Here is a 22,794-nt window from a genome sequence, read left to right as displayed (position 1 = left end):
ATCAGAGAAAACAAACTACACATACAGGTGAATAATTTCCTGTGCACCACATGGGACACTTCATGTCAGTTCACTTTCATCTTACTCATGGGGGAAAATTATGTCGTTTGTGTGGGAGCACACTGGCTTTAAACAAGACGAGCAATTAGAGAACAGAGTACAGTGAAAATGTCATGAATTTAGCTACCAAAAAGAGGACCATATACTGTACCTCCTCCATCAGATCCCAAGACATGACCAAGAAGAGTGTAACAAATCTGCAAGCAAGGTCCGATCAGATGTATTATTTACAGTTTGAGACAATCTGACACTGCACACTCTTATCTCTGTCTTATAATAATTATTAATGCATTTTCCAATTGTTTATTGAATACTAACCCTTTTCGTCATCCCCCTGAGCCCTAACACTGTGTTGTATCATCTTCCATGCAAAACAGAAACAAATGGTAGAATCTCTTGTGTGTCCGATCTGTCTCACCTTGCAGCCTTCACAGGCGTGAACACCGTAGTGATATCCTGAGGCACGGTCAGAACACACTCGACACTCAAGGTTGAGCAAGGAGGTGGAAGACGAGAACTCCTCTTGGTTCCCTGCCATCCCATAGACCACTGATGATGGGCTGGATGCTGGTGTCAGGGCATCTACCAAAAACAGTAACATGAAAGATTAAGCACGCCACTGCAGTATTACTCCAAGTGTACCACACACGTTAAACAACTATATCACTGATAATATAAATGTACATTTGACTATAAATGTGCTGGCACAGACATGGGGTAAGGCATTCATCGGTATCAATTAAATCTATGTGCATTTGCTGTATACGAATTTACAGAAGGAATATGAATTCACACTACAACAACTGTATGGTGAGCACTTACAAAGTGCATAACTTTACCAAGGCTCAACAGTCATTTGTTTTTCTGTTCTTAGAACTACAAATAATATGAGATCTGAAGCTAACAGAAAAACAAAAACAATTCCTGGATCGGTCCTGTTATCCAGATCTGCACAAAAATGCAAGTTTATAGATATTAAAATTCTAAAGATGTGTTTTTCACTTATTAAAACAACTCATCAGGAGATGACATATCCCTCCTGTCCACAAAATCAGCAATACAAAGTGTCAAGGAGCACCCAAGTACACCCTTATGCTAAATATGAATGAAATTGGTCAACTGGTTCTTGAGATATTACACTAACAAGGGTGGTAATGGCAATATCTTGAATATCTTGCTGTGACCCTGAACTTGACCCCAAAATCACCGTAATCAACTGATGTCAGAGGATCACCGAAGTACACCCTTCTGCTAAATATGAATGAAACTAGTCAACTGGTTCTTGAGAAATCTGGAGCCACACCAAAACGTAATGGCACAGTTTCTGTTTGGTTTTTTTTCTCCACTGAATTGTTGCATTCATCAGGTATATGTTCTGGCTCCTATGTTCCTAGGATATTTTCAAAGACATTGAGTCTTCAAATGATGCATTGTTTCTGAAATCACTGAATGTCCTGGTTTAAGCAACTGAGAAGACAAGTGGGGAGTCTCTTCAGTTAGGACTGCAGCTGTCCTGGATCAGGAATAGCATCCAGGCTTTCAAGAAAGTCACAGATTTAGCCATCAATAATGTACGTGTATGAGGTGAGAATGTCAGTCTTCTTGAGAAATTTACTTCTCTGGGAGCTTGGTCTATGAGGTCAAGAGGCATGGGAAAAGCTTATAGTGTCATTAAGTCAATGGATAGAAGTTTTGTATAATGCCAAGATCTTTGCAGGAGAACAAAGGTGGAAGTGTTTGGGGTCCTGGTGCTTCCTTTATAGTTGTTAGGCTTGTACTTTAACCAGTGCCCTAAGGTGATGAGAACGTATCTTCAGTACCAAGTCTCTATAGAGGATCCTTGGATATTGCTGGGATGACTGAAAAATAAGTGGTTACTTTGGAAGAGTCAGATGAGGTGTTGTACTTGCACTGTGGGGAAATGTTTTCAATTTCAATTTCAATTTATTTTCATTTATATAGCGCCAAATCACAACAGAGTTGCCTCAAAGCGCTTCACACAGGTAAGGTCCAACCTTACCAACCCCCAGAGAAACAGTGGTAAGGCAAAACTCCATCTGAGGAAGAAACCTCAAGGAGACCAGACTCAAAGGGGTGACCCTCTGCTTGGGCCATGCTACAAAACATAAATTACAGAACAATTCACAGAACAATTCACGGACGAATATACAAGAAATGCTATTGGCAGACTGGACAGGAGGATCGCCAACACGAACACAACTCCCATCTCTGGATGGAGCTGCACCTTAAACAGAGAGAAAAAACAGAATCAGGCATCAGAAAGACAAGAAATACTGTATAATTTGTCAGCATTAAACAACAAGAAAACAGAGAAATACTAAGGTGATCGCCGGCCACTATCCCATAGGTAACATGTTACCTATGGGATTTTGGCCATGTGGCACATGTCAGTGTGCACAATCCAATACATAGGTGCCACAGTGCCAACAACCCCAGCAACTGGAAAACGCAAAGGCGATGTCCATGTATCACTTGGCTGCTGAACATCGATGGTTACTGTTGAGAGAAAGGGTCCAGTAGTCTGACTGGGTGGTTTTCAGGACTCAGGGTGGTTGTGTGGAGAAGAACTTTCATAAAAAGATGTTAGGGCCCTGTCCCACTGGGGAGAGGATTAACTGCGCATGAATCAGTATACAAATTGTGGGCGTTCGTTGTCGTCCACAACAAAAATGTCCAAAAATGACAAATGTCCCAGTATGAATTACGGATATATTAATAATATATAGGGAATATATGATGAACAATCACAGTTATATAACGCATGTAGTGAGGAAACTGATCCGACACATTGAGATTATCACGGCAGTATTATGGGTGTATTATGAATGCATCGCGCATGTGTTGCACGTGCACGGCATCTGCATTGCGGTCATAAAATAAGCGCACTCGGGCCGGCGGCATCACTATTCACACCAACAATACAGCCTCTGGAGCATTTGCTGGACTTGGACAAGTTGATCACAGAGTGTTGTCATGCGAGGGTTAACTGTTCATGAGTTTGGGGAGCAGGAGGGGGGAAGTCGCTTGGGGTGTGAGACGGTGTTTTTTTTTTTGAGTGAGTTGTGGCTAAACAGCGACTCTTCCTTTTGTTGGTGTTAAATAAAAGTCCTGGATTGCAGCAGCTATTACGTCTTTGTGGATCTACACAGCCGGACCGGCACTGACTGACAGGTATGTCGCTTTCTGCCACACTTTGGGTTTACGTGACGTGTTTGTTATGCATTCAGATTGTCCGCAAATCAGCTGCAAAGCAGATGTAATAACAACACTTTATTCGTTGCCAATCTGTATGCATTCGCTACAACATATTTTAGTTTGTGATGTGGACATGATGGGCACGATATATATCTGTTTTACACACTGTCCCAGTCCGCTGCCAAGCCGCAAATCCCCGTCAGTTGCAGATATCAGTGGTTAACGGCAGATATACAGCGCATAGAGTGAGTATGTATTGTGTATGAATTGAGTATATATGGAGTATGTAAGGCGGATGTCATCCGCATTCAGATTTTTGAACAGCTCAAAAATCCTGGCTGTGGACATGCGTGCCTCTGCGGATGATCACGGACGTGTTCGGATGACGGCCGACTCATACAGGCATGTTACACGGATACTGTGGATGTTTGGCGAATATGGGCCAATTTTATGCGCAATCCATATGCAAATCCTTCTAAACGCCAGTGGGACAGGGCCCTTAAATCTCAGCTGCTGTTTCCCAGTCAACATGTGGGAGAGTTGATCCTAGATTTATTCAGCATCCTTGTAATAAAATACGTCTCTGCTCCACTCCACCCATAAAGCTGTGATTGGTGATGCAACACACAAAAATATGGTACTGCGTGATAAAAGTCTAACTATTTTTCAGAGTTGTCATGGGTGTCTTGGTGGCTTCCCTCACTAGCTGCCATGCATGGTCACTCAGGTTTTGACAACTGTCTAACCTACAACAGATTTACCACACAGTACCGTAGTCTTTGTATTTCATATGAGCTTCGCACTGCTGCGCTGCTCTATGGTAGACAAAGGCGCAAACCGGAAATGGCACAAAAATTCAACCCCAGTGGAAAAAAAAAACACAAACGAGACAGCATTATAGTAAAAAAAACTGTAAAAGGCCACAAGCTGACGGTAGAACATAGACATTATAAAGAGGAGTAGACGTCTCATTGGTTGCAGAGGCGCAAGAAATGCGGCCGCCATCATAGTGATTCTATCAAAAGGCAAAGTGAAGGTTTGATTTTATAATCTTATTTTCTTTTTTAATCTTTTTAACACAGTATGTGTGAAATACCAAGTGTTCCAATATTTTTGGAGGGCACTGCATCCTAACTTTATGATGAGTGTGGTATTATTACTGTTTTTTTAAGAATGTTTAATTTTCATTGTTTCTGCACTTGGTGTTAAATCATATTCATATCGTATATCATATTGATATGACAATATTGCCATATGACAATTTGGCCATATTGTAGACACGAAAAGAAAAATGCTTAAAAAGGCAGGGGGTGAAAGGCAAACTATTATATATATAAATAAATGGCGGTTCTGGAGGAGCAGAAGCTGAAAGGTTTTGGCCATGCTCATGCTCCACCGAAGCATTTACTAAAAAAAAAAAAAAAAAGTCTGAAGCACCTGAATGACATGGTGAGATGCTGAAGTGCTTTGCTCATCATGTCCACAACATATACATATTCAGGTTTGATGGTCAGTTGAATGGGAAAGTGTGTCCAAGCTTTTGACTGGTATTGTAAATGAAGTTCAAGATTCATTCAGTGACTTGGAAGAAGCTCCTAGTGTTCATGTATCTATCACCAACCAATTATAAGAAAACTGTCAATAAAAGTGTTGCTTTACTGTAAATTAATTTCAGGGTCCCAACAATTGCACTCTGTAATTTTTATGTCTATTTTTTTATTTCACTATATGGCGGCACAGTGACTTAGTGGATAGCCCTGGTGCCTCACAGCAAGAGGGTCATGGGATCGATTCCTGTTCTTTCTGTGTGGAGTTTGCATGTTCTCCCCGTGTCTGCGTGGGTTTCCTCTGGGCACTCCGGTTTCCTCCCACAATCAAAAACATGCTTATTTAAGGTCTGCCCCTTTCTCTGCCCCTGACCAAGGCAGAGTCTCTATATCTGGAGTTGGTCTCTGGGCGCTGGACTGTGGCTGTCCACTGCTCCTAGTGGTTGGATTATGTCAAACTGTAATTACGATGGGTTTAAATGCAGAGGACAAATTTCACTGTATGTATATATGTGCAATGACAATAAAGGCTCTATTAAATTCTGAAAGTATTCTGATGTTCATAGCGGACATTTGAAATAATCTGACTATCCACAATAGGCTCATTTCCATTTACTTCAGAACATACTTTAAATTCTGCTCTCAAACTTCAAGGTTGCCAGTCAGTCTGACCAGGATTGAAAATAGAACAGATGAAATGGTACAAAACAGTGGCTCCAAGTCAAGCCACGAGTTGGGTGAGCAATGCCAGAACAGGGATCAGTGTTTGGCAGTGCTGCTGGTACTGTATTACTGCTGCTGAAACTGCACATTTTAACTGCATGTGGACATCACAACAGCTTGACAGAAGACCATCACATTCCTCTTTACTTATTTTCTTGCCTGTAAGTGTTCGTCCTTCATGAACTCCCTCCCTCTGGCTTTTCCATGATATCATCTGAAAGTCGCATGGTGCCTCGTCCGAACACCTCCCCCTCTTTACTTGCTTTACATCTTCTTCCCTTCACACTCTCCATTCTTCCTTTAAATGGTCATCTTTCTGGATCTGTCAAGGCTGAAATTCATTGTGTAATTTGACAGTAGCATAAATTTCTGAGATGTCCATGTGATAAAGTGGATGTTTCCTGAGAGGTGGTGCATGATAGCCAAGGAATGTGTGAACTTCTTTGGATACGGGGCAAGGAGGAGAGCCAGTGCTGGGAAGAAGGAGCACAGGAGGAAAGATAAGGTGGGCGAGAAGAACAAATATTAAAGCTGATCACTTCTGTGCTTGAATCTCCTCTTAAAGCTTGCGAACTGGAGCCTATCCCAGACTTCAGTGGGTAAGAGGTGTCAGTCTATTGCAGGGCCACAAATAAACAGACAAAAACATTCACACTGTCACCTACGGTCAATTTAAAGTTTCCACTTTATCTAACCTGTAGGTTATTTGGAAATAGGAGGACGACTGAATACCCGGAGGAACCTGTGTAAACATGGGAAAACATGCAAACTCCACACAGAAAGAACCAGATGGGAAGCGATCCCAGAACCTTTTTACTGCGAGGCACCACTACCAACCCTTTATCCACTGTGCCATCCCTATTACAACTACTATTACTACATGCAAAGGTATTCAAGATTTGTCTTCATTTATGAACCTTATTCCAATAAATAAATAACAAATATAGAGTGGTGGAGGGCTACTGGCCCCTCAAGCCCACTGCACTTGTACAGTGCCCAGTAGTAAGAGGAAAACCTTGATGAAGCAGGTTGATGAAAACAATTGGTGTATTATCATGGAAAACACTACCTGATTGGCAATAAAAAAGTCTACCATATACGCCATCCTACAGAAGTAAACTTTTGTGTGTATTTGTTGTGAACGTGCCACGATGGCTAGAGGCTAAAAAAAAAAAACCTTGTTCAAGCAACCTGCCTTGGCACCTGGACATGGCTGCAGTGTTTTGCAGATTAGTGCCAAACAATCGAAGATATAAAGTGACCTGCCAATCTAATATTAACAATTTGTAGTCTTCACAGTGGTTAACTGACCATGTTTTAAAGGTAGAACGTCATTCAAATTTCACAAAACTGACAAAATTTAATTTCTACTGAAATCCAAGCATTATATTGTTGGTTCATTTTTGAAATGTGTTGCAAAATTACAGCTCTTTTTAATGAAGAGAACATATTTATCTGGGGGGGAATTCCATAACAATGATTTAATTTTCCATTGAACATCCTCTGCAGGAGAATGTGCGTGTGCGCCTGCATGAGCTTTTGAAAAGACCGGAAGTTACCTTTGACCTCAGGTGGTGGTGTGAGATGTCTGGTAAATCAAATCAGATGTGTCATCGGGTTACAAAAACTGCATTTTTAGATGTAGATGTGTTTATTTCTCGCTAGGTAATATATGAGAGACATGTTAGATTTACACAGAAATGCAGCTGTTTCTGTGCTTTACGTCATGTTGGATTAGCAGCCAGAGAGAAACCGGCCAGCAGACGTCACTGTGTCTCTCTACTGATTGACTGTCATTGTGCGCTTCCCAGCATGCCTCGCACAAGTTGGGGGAAGCCCCCACGTAATCTATGATGTCGGTATAATAGACTGTATGGGTCACTGCCATAAGCAGTGCAAGGTCATCTGTTCTTTTGAAATTTTCCCCTTTAGGGGAACGTGTTGTTAATTTTTTTTAAACAATGTGAATTTTGATGGATATTGGCAATGTTCCATTATAAATGCCCTATTTAAAGACGAATAAATAAAATAGTGGTGGAAAAGAAAACTTGTTTTATGCCTTAAATCTTAAAAAGCTTAGTGGCCATATACCTTTATGTCGTGAAACATAATCCCCTCATCATAACTTTAGCCACCTAAAGGGGAAAAGAAAACAAAAAAGTTGATTCAATGAAAATGGGACCTAATTTACCGAGAACAGTAGAACCTTCAGAGCCATTGCTGGAGGGCTGGTATTCTGGGACATCAAATGAGCTGAGGGGGCCATTTTCAATCGAATGGGAGATGTCTTGGAGTTCATCCATCCCACCCATCAAATTATCATCAGGACACAAGGAGCTGCCAAGCACAGAGTCCTCCAAGGGAGAAGGGGGGTGGTACAGGCTCTCCATGTCGACCATCGTGGTAGAGCAACGGGCTGCTGGCACTCTCACACATCAGACTGGAAAACAGAAAATTAAAAGAGTAAACAAAAATTAACTTTTACTACACACGATATTAACCAAGCCGAGTTTTAGTTAATGCTACTAGAGCTCAAAAGCACTAAAGTGTATACATCAACACCAACAGGTGATTCACTCCTCCATTGTCAACTGGGTCAGCTGACAATGGAGGAGTGAATGATGTGTGTCGTACAAGACAAGCTTCAACAGCAGCTCAAAGCCATTCAAACCAAACCTGGTAAGATTATCCTCACTCATTTTATGATGTGGTCCTAAGAGATGGCCAGAGTACACAGGGAGAGACAGCAAACATGAGGCTCACAGGCCTGCTGAAGGATGAATGTAGGTCAGTGGGCTGACGGAGCCTATACGGCCATATGAAGGCTGGCTGGGTTTCTGGACTGGGCTCGGCTGGGAGGAGACGGTTACATTACAGATTGGCAAGACTTTGCTGAATTGCACAAGGCAGTACAGGAAAGAGTGCAGGAGCTGCACTTAAATGTGTGGTAAGAAGTGACTGAGCATCAGAAAGGCTGGCTTGTATAAAACTAAATAGTCCGTGGGCCAATTCCAAAAAGAGCCTTATTTATTGAGGTGGTTGCACCCCCCCTGCAACTTTGGTTTGATGGTACCACATTGTTCCTGGGTCTAATGGGACGACATTTTCACTTGTTCTCATTTGCACAACCCGTCAAGGCTATATGAAAACAGCCGCTTTATAATCGAGGGGTCCGAACGGCAGCAAAAAAGCTGAAATATGTAATAAACATGTCACTACTGGAAACAGTTATCCAGGGAGGTTCAAAATGTTATACACATAAACAAAACTTGTATATTCAGTGAATAAGCACCTTGGTTTTCATTATCCATAGTGTAAAATATTGATATACTGTCCATTTATCTGAAAAACACCCAATATTTTTGCGTTTTTTTTTCCAAAAGTTTCAGTTTAAGTTGTTATTAAGTACCATCTGTATATAACTTACAACAAACAACACAGATCTATTCACAGGTTATTTCTACTATCCTTTCATTCTACAGATTGTCATGAGCCATGGCTGAATCATTGATAAACCTTCACTCTATGGACAGAGTGGCAATGACACAGACCTTGTGCGCTACAAACTTTTCTGCAGCAAGAATGCACAAAGCTGTCCACCCACAAAAGATGCCCTCAAGTACCATGTGAAGCGTGCAAATTACCAGGCATGCATCTGGCAGTCATAACTTGATGCTGATGCTACGACACCAAGCCCTGATGGTCATGGTTGGGACCTCAGCAATGGCACAATATCTATACACTGGATGGATAAGCCACCTGCACCGAAGGCACTCCTGCAGTTGGTTTCCTGCAATTGTAATACTGGGCAGTGTGTGAGTGGTCAGTGCTCATGCCGCAAGAATGCTCTACCATGTACTGATGCATGTGGTTGCAGCCAATGCACAAACATCCATAAAACAGACCAAGTGGAATCCAGTGATGATGATGAGGATGATTATGATGACTATGATGATTATGATGACAATTAGAGTGACATTAGAATAACATGCAGTATTATATGTATGAAAATGCCTGCCCGAAACATTGTACTACCACTTAAGGCAAACCATGCATTTCCTATTATCTACAGCAGTTGTTAAATTTTGTTCAAAGCTATGTTTAGCTGGTAAAGTTGATCATGTTTATGTATTTAGTAGTATTACTTTTCAGCCAGTATGGCCAGTGTCAAAGTCATTCAGTAATAAAATTGACATGTTTTCCAGAAAATCGCTTACTATCGGATTATCAATAATACTGATGCTAGGATGTCTATATTTCATATGGTATAGTAGGAACATAAGAATAGATCTGTGTTGTTTAAGTTATATACAGATTGTACTTAATAATAACAACTTAAAATGAAACTTTTGAAAAAAAAAAAAAACGCAAAAATATCGGTTGTTTTTTAGACAAATGGACAGTATATCAATATTTTACACCATGGATAATAAAAACCAAAGTGCTTATTCACTAAATATATAAGTTTTGTTTATGTGTATAACATTTTGGACCTTCCTGGACAACTGGTTCCAGTAGTGACATGTTTATTACATATTTCAGCTTTTTTAGCTGCCGTTCCGACCCCTCGATTATAAAGTGGCTGTTTTCATATAGCCTTGACGGGTTGTGTGAATGACAACAAGTTAAAATGCCATCCCAATAGACCCAGGAACAATGTGGTACCATCAAACTAAAGTTGCAGGGGGGGTGCAACCAGAGTGCACATTTCTGGAATTGGCCCACGGACTAAAAAGTGTACTCTATTTTTCAGAGTGTGTGTGTGTGTGTGTGTGTGTGTGTGTGTGTGTGTGTGTGTGTGTGTGTGTGTGTGTGTGTGTGTATATATATATTAGTTTTTAATAGTTTGGGAGGTCCTCCGACTTATATTCTGGTGCGACTTATTTACTGAAAAATTCCACATGCATTATTGATAATAATAATAATAATAATAATAATAATATTTTATTTGCCCAATAAAGACATACGAGGGCTGTCCGTAAAGTATAGGTCCTTTTTATTTTTTTCAAAAACTATATGGATTTCATTCATATGTTTTTACATCAGACATGCTTGCACCCTCGTGCGCATGCGTGAGTTTTTCCACGCCTGTCGGTGACGTCATTCGCCTGTGAGCACTCCTTGTGGGAGGAGTCGTCCAGCCCCTCGTCGGAATTCCTTTGTCTGAGAAGTTGCTGAGAGATTGGCGCTTTGTTTGATCAAAATTTTTTCTAAACCTGTGAGACACATCGAAGTGGACATGGTTCGAAAAATTAAGCTGGTTTTCAGTGAAAATTTTAACAGCTGATGAGAGATTTTGAGGTGATTCTGTCGCTTTAAGGACTTTTCACGGTGCGAGACGTCGTGCAGCGCTCTCAGGCAGCGTCATCAGCCTGTTTCAAGCTTAAAACCTCCACATTTCAGGCTCTATTGATCCAGGACGTCGTGAGAGAACAGAGAAGTTTCAGAAGAAGTCGGTTCAGCATTTTATCCGGATATTCCACTGTTAAAGGAGATTTTTTAATGAAAGACGTGCGGACGGGTCCGCGCGTCGGCTCGACGCGACGGCACAGGAAAAACACCTCCGTGTTGATAACCATTTGTAAAATCCAGGCGGCTTTTGATGGCTTTCAGTGGAGTGAGTATATGAGAAATTGTTTATCAGCTGGAGATGTTCCAACTTGTCCTCAAGGCTTCCAACAGAGGTGTTTTTCCTGTGGCGGAGCGTCGCGGCGGCTGCGAGCCGACGCTGCAATCCGCCTGCACGTCTTTCATTAAAAAAATCTCCTTTAACAGTGGAATATCCGGATAAAATGCTGAAACCGACTTCTTCTGAAACTTCTCTGTTCTCTCACGACGTCCTGGATCAATAAAGCCTGAAATGTGGAGGTATTAAGCTTGAAACAGGCTGATGACGCCGCCTGAGAGCGCTGCGGGACGTCTCTCACCGTGAAAAGTCCTTAAAGCGACAGAATCACCTCAAAATCTCTCATCAGCTGTTAAAATTTTCACTTTAGACTAGCATAATTTTTCGAACCATGTCCACTTCGATGTGTCTCACAGGTTTAGAAAAAATTTTGATCAAACAAAGCGCCAGTCTCTCAGCAACTTCTCAGACAAAGGAATGCCGACGAGGGGCTGGACGACTCCTCCCACAAGGAGTGCTCACAGGCGAATGACGTCACCGACAGGCGTGGAAAAACTCACGCATGCGCACGAGGGTTCAAGCATGTCTGACGTAAAAACATATGAATGAAATCCATATAGTTTTAGAAAAAAATAAAAAGGACCTATACTTTACGGACAGCCCTCGTATTTATATGAATTAAAACAACAAAAGATAAAAAAAAAAACAAATTTTAAAATGAAATTAATAAGGAAAAAAAATAATTCATTCTGTACATAAGTACACAATTATCTCTGATATTTCATTCTTAGACAACAAAAAGTCATCGTTAAAGTCAGAGTACCTGATTCTTACAAGTTCTCTAATTTGAACACCTCATTGAACATCAGCTTCATTTGTTGAATCCATGAATTGTTTGTAAATCAGAGCTTTGATGTGATCCTTATTCAAAGTATGTATGTAGAACCAGTCTAAACCATACAAGTCACATAAGTACAGTAAATTATACCCAGTTCTAGACATCTGAGTCCCTAAGCATAATTGAAACAAATGTTTTACAACAGGATTAACATGTGCAAGTCCTGCAATAACATAACAATAACATGATCCAAGCACTAAACAAAATAATAAAAGACTAAATGTCAATAATATATATATATTATATATATATATATTTACCTAAGACAAGATTCCAAAAAAGTTCTCCACCACATGACGTGCACGAGAACCTGTAGCTGTAGATCATTTCTCTGTGATTCTGGGAGTGATGAGAGAACGGTTTCATCAGCCAGGTTCTGAGAGCAAATGTGTTATCGGCGACAAAATGATTACTACCTCGTCCAACTTCGTTGTTGCCCCTGTCTGATTGTGAACAGCCTGGAACCCACAAATTTTCATATATCATTATGAAGTTGTTGCTGAAGATTCATCCTGACAGGCAAGCACTCATTCAGTTTTCAAGGTCATAGGCCAAAGGTCAAAGTCAGGAAAAATCTCTACCATCGAACGAATTTTAAAAAATTCATAACTCACAAAAAGATAAACTTTCTTTCATATTTGAGAGCATCCATGAGATATGAATCCTCTGTAAAAATTTTTTGCCATTTTTAATGTGTATATTGGCAGATACATCAATATCATAATTGTTTTACTCCCTAATTTTGTTATCAGCCCTCCAAAAAAAAAATCCATATTGGCTGGACTCTCCATATTTAACCACCAAACTCAACAAAGGAAAGTGGCTCACAATACTAAGCACAGAAAGAAAAAAAAAAACAGTTTGATCCAGAAGCAGTTCTACAACTACAAATCACAAGTCACAACTAAAAAACTGAAAATCTTAAATCCTAAAGGGTCAGCCATGCACCCCAGTGGGTAGTTTTTCTGAGCTTTTCACTCTACAGTATAGTTGTATGTGTGAATGGAGGCAGTGTGAGCTTTGGCAGCATCAAGAGCACTTCTTTAGCATTCACCCTGGAGCCCAGGTCCTGTTTCATACAACCGTTCATTACTGCCTCACAGTACTGGTTCAACTGCAACAACAAACATGCCTTCATTTATGGTATATATTCAGATAATACTCCATGGATTGGAAGGGGGGGGAGCCATTTTGGATATATTTTTGCAAAGGTCTGTGAAAAGACGCTTGGACATAGTTGATGACATAACTGGGATATAGATAGATACACAAGCACAGCGTCCAAGTTGGACTGACGCAGGGACATCGTGACAGATACATGACTTTCTATTTCAAACACACACATCACATAAGTGCCTTACTGAACCCATGACCCCCACCAGCAGCAATGAGCCAGCAGACCATGCTCAATTGTGTTTCTACCAGCACGCACATTGCGACCATGTAAACACATCTCAGAAGGTGGCAATACTTTGGATTTGGTCCTGGCTCATGGCATTGCCGTTTGAGATATCAATGTAACCTCTCATACGAGGTCTGTCAATAAAGTAACGGTCCTTTTTATTTTTTTCAAAAACTATATGGATTTCATTCATATGTTTTTACGTCAGACATGCTTGAACCCTCGTGCGCATGCGTGAGTTTTTCCACGCCTGTCGGTGACGTCATTCGCCTGTGAGCACTCCTTGTGGGAGGAGTCGTCCGGCCCCTCGTCGGAATTCCTTTGTCTGAGATGTTGCTGAGAGACTGGCGCGTTGTTTGATCAAAATTTTTTCTAAACCTGTGAGACACATCGCAGTGGACACGGTTCGAAAAATTAAGCTGGTTTTCAGTGAAAAATATAACGGCTGATGAGAGATTTTGAGGTGATTCTGTCGCTTTAAGGACTTCCCACGGTGCGAGACGTCGCTCAGCACTCTCAGCCGCCGTCGTCAGCCTGTTCAAGCTGAAAACCTCCACATTTCAGGCTCTATTGATCCAGGACGTCGTGAGAGAACAGAGAAGTTTCAGAAGAAGTCGGTTTCAGCATTTTATCCGGATATTCCACTGTTAAAGGAGATTTTTTTAATGAAAGACGTGCGGACGGGTCCGCGCGTCGGCTCGACGCGACGCTCCGCCACAGGAAAAACACCTCCGTGTTGATAACCATTTGTAAAATCCAGGCGGCTTTTGATGGCTTTCAGTGGAGTGAGTATATGAGAAATTGTTTAACAGCAGGACATGTTCCAACTTGTCCTTAAGGCTTTCAACAGAGGTGTTTTTCCTGTGGCGGAGCGTCGCGTCGAGCCGACGCGTGGACCCGTCCGCACGTCTTTCATTAAAAAAATCTCCTTTAACAGTGGAATATCCGGATAAAATGCTGAAACCGACTTCTTCTGAAACTTCTCTGTTCTCTCACGACGTCCTGGATCAATAGAGCCTGAAATGTGGAGGTTTTCAGCTTGAACAGGCTGACGACGGCGGCTGAGAGCGCTGAGCGACGTCTCGCACCGTGGGAAGTCCTTAAAGCGACAGAATCACCTCAAAATCTCTCATCAGCCGTTAAAATTTTCACTGAAAACCAGCTTAATTTTTCGAACCGTGTCCACTTCGATGTGTCTCACAGGTTTAGAAAAAATTTTGATCAAACAACGCGCCAGTCTCTCAGCAACTTCTCAGACAAAGGAATTCCGACGAGGGGCTGGACGACTCCTCCCACAAGGAGTGCTCACAGGCGAATGACGTCACCGACAGGCGTGGAAAAACTCACGCATGCGCACGAGGGTTCAAGCATGTCTGACGTAAAAACATATGAATGAAATCCATATAGTTTTTGAAAAAAATAAAAAGGACCGTTACTTTATTGACAGCCCTCGTATGTCTGCAGTTTCAGATCATTGACTCAAAGATTGAAGTATTATTATCCTGTCCAGTGGATTGGACGCTCGTACGTCATCAACACATCTCAACCATAACTGGGTTGCAAACTCTTTGAATTAATGAACATCTACGCCATCTTAAGCATAAATGTAGGAGTCTGGAGCAAAAATGGCACGGCTCTGAACTGGGCATTTTCCATCTCGCTTGGCATGATGGCTTAATGAAGTACAATCATGTATTACTGGCTGCAAACATTTTATTCTTACCCAATTAGCAAAAACAAGCATAATCCAAAATTCCCATTTGACAATGTGGCTCAACTTATTCAAGAGCAACCGCCCACAAGCTATTTTCCATTTATAGTTGAAAATGTCTTGGCCTACATTCATAAGAAAACTGAGGATATTTGGGCAAAAAAATATCTCAGGAAACTTCAGTCAGACTTAATGAGCCTTTAACATAATACTGGCATTTACTTTGATAAAAACCAACATTTCATTTTGATACCATCTCCCCCTGTGTGCTGCCACAAATTGTGGATAATACTAAATATACAACTAGTCTCTTTGATCTGCTGCCAACTACATTTTTTAAAGACATGCGGTCTTCACTTGGACCCATGATGGTGAAAAGTATTAATCTGTCACTTACAGGCAATGCTGTTCCTGTATGTTTTTTAAATCTGCAGTAGATTTACCTTGATGATAATGACATATTTGAGCCACCGCAGTCAGCGTTTGTAAGTTTTCACTCTAACAAGACAGCATTAACAAACTGGTGAACAATCTTCTACTCACTATAGATTCAGATACCACCATAGTGCTACTGGATCTCGGTGTAGCCTTCAATATGAATAATTATACAATGACTGAGTGGATCCTTGTCCTTTGACTGGTGCTTTGTATGTCACATGACATGGATTAATTCATCCCATTTGTGTTGCTTTGCATTTAGAGTGCAGTTTGGTTCGATTTGGGGGGGGAAATTTGGTTCCATACGTTTGGTACCATTGCACCCTGCACACGTGCGCGCACACGTACACACACACACACACACACGCACACTGTGCTGTCTGGAGGCTGTTAGCACGAAGAAAGAATGAAAAGCTGGAATAATTTCTGACGTGATTTTTTTTTTCACTGCACTGAGGATGTATGAGGATGTCTTTTTTTGGTAGTACACACGCAAAAGCGCCAACCCAGTTGCATGTGTGTGTGTGTGAGTGTGTGTGTGTGCGCGTGCGGGGGACAACGACACGATGATTTGATTGAGCTAACTGACGCTGCCAATTCTTGTAACTAACACACACACACACACACACACTCTAACTGATTTGTACATATTCATTCTATGTGTGAAGGGGCCCTAAGCCTCGTAGAAGTGGATTAGCACTAACAATTAGCATGTAAGCAAATCCCAGTTCCGGTTCATACCAGAAGTCTCACCCATAATTCATGCAAACCCTCGTGGGGGCTTGGAATAAGGTGGATAGAGTTTCAACAATTTGCACAGGAGTTGTATTAAAACAGGTAGGCCTGGCTCTAATGGTAGCTTAAAAAAGTGAACTTGTAGTGAGGCCATAGTTTAATTTTGCTGTAATGTCACACTAATTATTCACGATAACGTGATTAAAACAGGGTGACTCTCTGCATTTAATAATCTATTCATTACCAACTTTTTTCTTCATTCTGCCACTTCCATCCAACATGTGTTGCTGAGGCATTTTCAACTGCACTTTACAGTGGTTTTGCATTTTCTTAAGGGCAGGGCTACTTTTTAAAACCAAAGGCAGTTTTAAATGTTCCTTGCTCTTTGAAAGGGTGAACTTGCATTTTTTATGCCATTGATATATGTATATGGTCCAGTAAAATTTGTTATCACGACAGGCCTACTGAACACGCTGTGTGCTCGTTGCTACACTCCACCCACTTAGCAAGGTACAAACATAATCGCCACTGTGTGGGCAAATTCAAACAAAACACACAACTACAATTAAACAACAGATAGAACATGCGACTGGGGATAATGCCAAAACTTTTCATTTATTCTACAAATTAGTGACGCCAACTTGCTACAGTGCTTCAGTATATTCTGAATATCCGAATACTTCCCATCAGATAGAACACACTATGCAACCGTTACTGTACTATGTACAAGAAGTAACTGAGGGAGTAGTAGGGACACAACTGAGGTGTACTATGCCATAGACATTTTATCTGTCCTTTGTCCTGAATGTTTACAAATGACATGTGCATACTTACATATGCCATGACCAGACTTTTTTCAACAGATCCTGATCTATATTTGTACAATTCCATGGCCCCTCAGATGCTGCTACTTTTTTCATGTATGTGCCTATATCTCCATCTTCTTTGTGTTTTCCCGGGAAATTCTTCTTTGATTCAGCTGCATCATGGACTAGCACAGTGTAGTCCATCTGAGCAATATGGAGAGAGTATATCATCTGTGTACCATATGTCTATTATCAAATTCAATACAAGAGTCATCAGTAGATGACATATCCCCCAGTCCCCACAAATCAGTAATACAAAGTGTGAGGGGATCACCCAAACACAACCTTATGCTAAATATGAATGAAATTCAGACATGGGGCCAAATACAAAAGTATTTGTATTTGAAAATACTTAAATACATTTTTTGGAGTATTTGTATTTTCTGATTTTGAATTCAAAGTATTTGTATTTCAAATACATCGCCGATCCCAAGTATTTTCAAATACTTTAAAAAAATACTTTTTCAAATACTTTTCAAACTTGGGAATCTCTGTGACACCGTGTTGAATATAGATTGTGATAGTTTGATTATTGCCTGTGATATTATAATAGTGAATTTGTGATAAAACATTCAATCCTTTACTTATCAATAGTATTTGGTCATGCTATTTTCACAATAAATTGTCACCGGTTTATCAGTTTTTGTGTTGATTTGTTGTTTATAGTTCATAGAAAGTGTTGGTATTTGTATTTGAAATACTCGAAATATAAAGTATTTGTATTTGAAAAAGTACAAAGTATTTGTATTTGGAATTCGAAAATCTAAAGTATTTGTATTTAAATACAATGCAACGTATTTGACCCCATGTCTGATGAAATTAGTCAATTGGTACTTGAGTTATCGCACTAACAACGGTGAAAATGATAATATCTTGAATATCTCGCTGTGCCTTTGAAATTCACCCCAAGGTCACAGTAATCGACTGGTGTTAGGAGATCACCCAAGTACACCCACATGCTAAATATGAATGAAACTGGTCAACTGGTTCTTGAGATATCGCACTAATAATTGAAAACGGACAAATGGGCATGCTGATCACTATATCACGCCGTATTTCATACCGAGGGGATAACAAATGCTTCCCAAGGTTCCAGTTGGTGTAGTGCCAAAACATCAAACCAAAAAAGGGACTGAATTAGAATCACATAGTTATTAAATTTAATATTTTAAGGATACAGCAAATGGTCTGTATGTGCACTAGCATGTATGTTGCTCATAAAGCATTACAAGTCCATTTTTTTTTTCCCTTTCACATGAGCAATGCGAGGAGCAGAGAGGCAAAACACAATGGTTCCTATGACAACAGCACACACAGGTCAGGGCTTTTCTTGTGCTCACTGAACCACGCCTGCTGAGAGCGCCGCACAGGCCAAGTGCAGGGTCAACAAGGTCATATATGCACAATGCTTGTCCTTAACACTGAGAAGTGGGGAGTGAAGGAGTTCACTGAGAAAGGTTCACTTACCAAGACCTCCCAAGGCTGCCATGACGATACCATGGCAATGGCACCACAGTGCTCATACTCTGAAATTAACGGCCAAAGGCGTGAAGTAAGCGTGCAAAGAAAACTACAACTTACTCTATCAAAGCCATTCAATCTTCCTGTAAAATCAGTTAATACACTGAAGTGTTCAACAAAAGTAGACCACTTAAATGTGCGTTTCCACATCAGCATGCAGTTCTCCATTTGTTCAACACGCCCCCCCACCACCATGAAAAACCCGGATGTGAAGGCCAACATGAGACACACAGCTGTGAAACAGCAAACTCCAATTGAGACACAATGTGGTCTGAAGACAAGCCACAGGAAAACGTACACAGTGATCAGAACGCTGCAAGAAATAATCACCTGCAAGTCACTCACATCTTTTGTGGTCTCAATACTGAGGGGGGAAACGTGTGCTCAGAGGACTGGTGGAAGCTGCTCTTTAACATACATGAGTGCTTCAAGACTCGCACAGCCACAGTAACCATCAACTCTGGTCAGAATTACTGACACGTATGACTTTTGCGTATAGAACCTAAAATATTTTCAACAATAAATGGGAATTAAACAATTTTGTTGATAAAAATATTTAATAGCACATCCAAAGTTATTGAACAACAGCAACAAACACTTTCATGTAGTGAGAAAAACCAAATATCAACTGTACAATTAATTATTGTCAACCTTTAATTACAGCAAGCCATCACTTCCACAGCATTTTCTTGAGATAAGTCAAGTGTTCACTTAGCCCTTTAGTTTTTATAATTTTTTGAAAGTACTAGCTACTGCCATTAGAAATAACCCACATGTTCAGGGGATCAACGGGGTAATAAGGAGCACAAATTACTGCAGATCTCTTCACAGTTGTAACTCAGCCTGTGGGATCTCTGCCATATTTAATGAACACTATTTAATTTTTTTCAAAGATATCAGGTTATACAATTAATTGGAATAAATCAGAGGACATGCCAATTTCAAAAATTTGCCCTTTGAATATAGTTAAGAAGTTCAATTTCAAATGTACTCCAGTAGGAATTAAGTATCTTGGAATCAAATTAAGGCAGGATTTGGAGGAGATATTACAATTAAATTTAAGCCATCTATTAGAAAAGATAAAAATGAAATTACATAAATGGTAAAAAAAAAAAAAAAAAAAAAAAAAATCAAACTTACCTTGTGGATTAAAATTAACATCATAAAAATGGTAGTTGCTCCCCAGTTAAACTATGTAGCTGCAATGCTACCAATCAAAATACCAAATATATATATATATTTTTTTTTTAAATACAAAGGCAGAGTGAATATAGTGAATAATAAATTTCAGCAAACTGCACACTCTCAAAAACAAGGGAGGACTGGGCTTGCCGAATCCTAGATTATACTGCTTATCATTTGAAATGACCAAACTATCTTAATATTGGAACAAAATGGGTGGAGTAGATTTGATGACTATAGAGTCAGATCTACGTTATCCATTTAATCCTATTCATGTTTTATCGCAAAACCCAGAAAATACAAAAAAAATAAATAATAATCTCGTTTTAAGTCATGCAACAGATGTCTGGGTCATGGTTCAACCCCATGTTCAAAAACATTCATCATGATGGAATAGAACTCAGCCACATGGGGTGCGCAGCCAGTACATTCTGAGTGCCGGTCCCAAGCCCGGATAAATGAGGAGGGTTACGTCAGGAAGGGCATCCGTCATAAAACAAGCCAACCCAACTATGCAGACTCAGAATCGAATTCCCATACCGGATCGGTCGCGGCCCGGGTTAACAACGTCCACCACCAGTGCTATTGCCCAACAGGGTGCCGGTGGAAATTGGGCTACTGCTGGGTGAAGACGATGAAGAAGAGGAGGAAAACGTTGCCACGAACAGCGGGAGAAGAAGAAAACTAGAAGGGTGGAAATGAGAGTGGGGACTTTGAATGTTGGTAGTATGACTGGTAAAGGGAGAGAGCTGGCTGATATGATGGAGAGGAGAAAGGTAGACATATTGTGTGTGCAAGAGACCAAGTGGAAGGGAAGTAAGAGCAGGAGCATCGGCGGTGGGTACAAGTTGTTGTACCATGGTGAGGACAGGAAGAGAAATGGTGTTGGGGTCATTTTAAAGGAAGAGTATGTTAAAAGTGTGTTGGAGGTTAAGCGAGTGTCTGACAGGGGATGAGTGTGAAGTTGGAAATTGAAGGGGTGATGATGAATATCATCAGTGCATATGCCCCACAGGTAGGTTGTGAGATGAAGGAGAAAGAAGATTTCTGGAGTGTGTTAGATGAAGTGGTGAAGAGTGTGCCCAAGCATGAAAGAGTGGTGATAGGAGCAGACTTCAATGGGCATGTTGCTGAAGGGAACAGAGGTGATGAGAAAGTAATGGGTAGATACAGTATCAAGGATAGGAATGGGGAAGGACAGATGGTAGTTGATTTTGCAAAAAGGATGGAAATGGCTGTGGTGAATACCTACTTTAAGAAAAGGGAGGCGCACAGGATAACATATAAGAGTGGAGGAAGGTGCACTACATTCTTTATAGGAGATGCAAGCTAAAAGAAATCACAGACTGTAAGGTGGTAGCAGGAGAGAGTGTCACTAGACAGCATAGGATGGTTGTTTGTAGGATGACTTTAGAGGTAAAGAAGAAGAAGAGAGTGAGAGCTCAACAAAGGATCAGATGGTGGAAGCTGAAGGAGGAAGACTGTTGTGTGAAATTTAGCGAGCAGGTGAGAGAAGTACTAGTTGGAGGGGAAGCAATTTTGGACAACTGGAAGAGTACTGCAGATGTGGTGAGGGAGACAGCTAGGGCAGTACTGGGTATGACATCTGGACAGTGGAAGGAAGACAAGGAGACTTGGTGGTGGAATGAAGAGGTCCAGGAAAGCATAAGGAGAAAGAGGTTGGTGAAAACGTTTTGGGATAGTCGGAGAGATGAAGAAAGTAGACAGGAGTACAAGGAGATGCGGTGTAAGGCGAGAAGAGAAGTGGCAAAAGCAAAGGAAAAGGCATATTGCGAGCTGTACAAGAAGTTGAATAGTAAGGAAGGAGAAAAGGACTTGTACCGATTGGCCAGACAAAGGGACAGAGCTGGAAAGGATGTGCAGCAGGTTAGGGTGGTAAAAGACGCACATGGTAATGTGCTGACAAGTGAGGAGTGTGTGCTGAGAAGGTGGAGGGAATATTTTGAAGAGTTGATGAATAAAGAAAATGAGCGAGAGAAAAGGCTGGATGATGTGGTGAGAGTAAATCAGGAAGTAAAAGAGATTAGCAAGGAAGAAGTGAGGGCTGCTATGAAGAGGATGAAGAGTGGAAAGGCAGTTGGTCCAGATGACATTCCAATGGAGGCATGGAAATGTCTAGGAGAGATGGCAGTAGAGTTTCTAACCAGATTGTTTAATAAAATCTTGGAAAGTGAGAGGATGCCTGAGGAGTGGAGACGAAGTGTGCTGGTTCCTATTTTCAAGAACAAGGGTGATGTGCAGAGCTGCAGTAACTACAGAGGCATAAAGCTGATCAGCCACAGCATGAAGTTATGGGAAAGAGTAGTAGAAGCTAGGCATAGAAAACAGGTGAAGATCTGTGAGCAGCAATATGGTTTCATGCCGAGAAAGAGCACTACAGATGCAATGTTTGCTCTGAGAATACTGTTGGAAAAGTACAGAGAAGGACCGAAAGAGTTACATTGTGTGTTTGTGGACTTAGAAAAAGCTTATGATAGGGTGCCAAGAGAAGAGTTGTGGCATTGTATGAGGACGTCTGGAGTGGCAAAGAAGTATGTTAGGGTAGTGCAGGACATGTACAAGAATAGTGTGACAGCGGTGAGATGCGCAGTCGGAATGACAGACTCATTCAAGGTGGAGGTGGGATTACACCAAGGATCAGCTCTGAGTCCTTTCTTGTTTGCAGTGGTGATGGACAGGTTGACAGATGAAATCAGACAGGAGTCCCCATGGACTATGATGTTTGCAGATGACATTGTGATCTGTAGTGAGAGTAGAGAGCAAATTGAGTCTAGTCTGGAGAAGTGGAGATATGCTTTGGAGAGAAGGGGAATGAAAGTCAGTAGAAGCAAGACTGAGTACACGTGTG

General features: G+C 40.9%; 1 protein-coding gene across 3 annotated transcripts in view; it reads right to left on the bottom strand.

The window, feature by feature from the left end:
- pparab (peroxisome proliferator-activated receptor alpha b) overlaps positions 1 to 22,794 on the bottom strand; it is a 119,297-nt gene that overhangs the window by 59,901 nt on the left and 36,602 nt on the right. Inside the window, exons 2-3 of one of the 3 annotated variants that reach the window (XM_034176034.1) lie at positions 7,738 to 7,986; positions 479 to 642 (exon numbers count right to left, since the gene is read on the bottom strand). In XM_034176034.1, coding sequence (XP_034031925.1) covers positions 479 to 642; positions 7,738 to 7,945 — 372 coding nt within the window. In that variant the 5' untranslated portion in view covers positions 7,946 to 7,986. Of the gene's footprint in view, positions 1 to 478; positions 643 to 7,737; positions 7,987 to 22,794 lie in introns of those variants that run through there. The other 2 variants (XM_034176036.1, XM_034176037.1) reach the window with 2 other exon arrangements.

Source organism: Thalassophryne amazonica, chromosome 8 (genome assembly GCF_902500255.1).
Source record: "Thalassophryne amazonica chromosome 8, fThaAma1.1, whole genome shotgun sequence".
In the NCBI taxonomy this organism is placed as follows: domain Eukaryota; kingdom Metazoa; phylum Chordata; class Actinopteri; order Batrachoidiformes; family Batrachoididae; genus Thalassophryne; species Thalassophryne amazonica.
The sequence above is the reverse complement of the archived record's forward strand: the minus strand, read 5'-3'. Positions and strand labels throughout refer to the sequence as shown.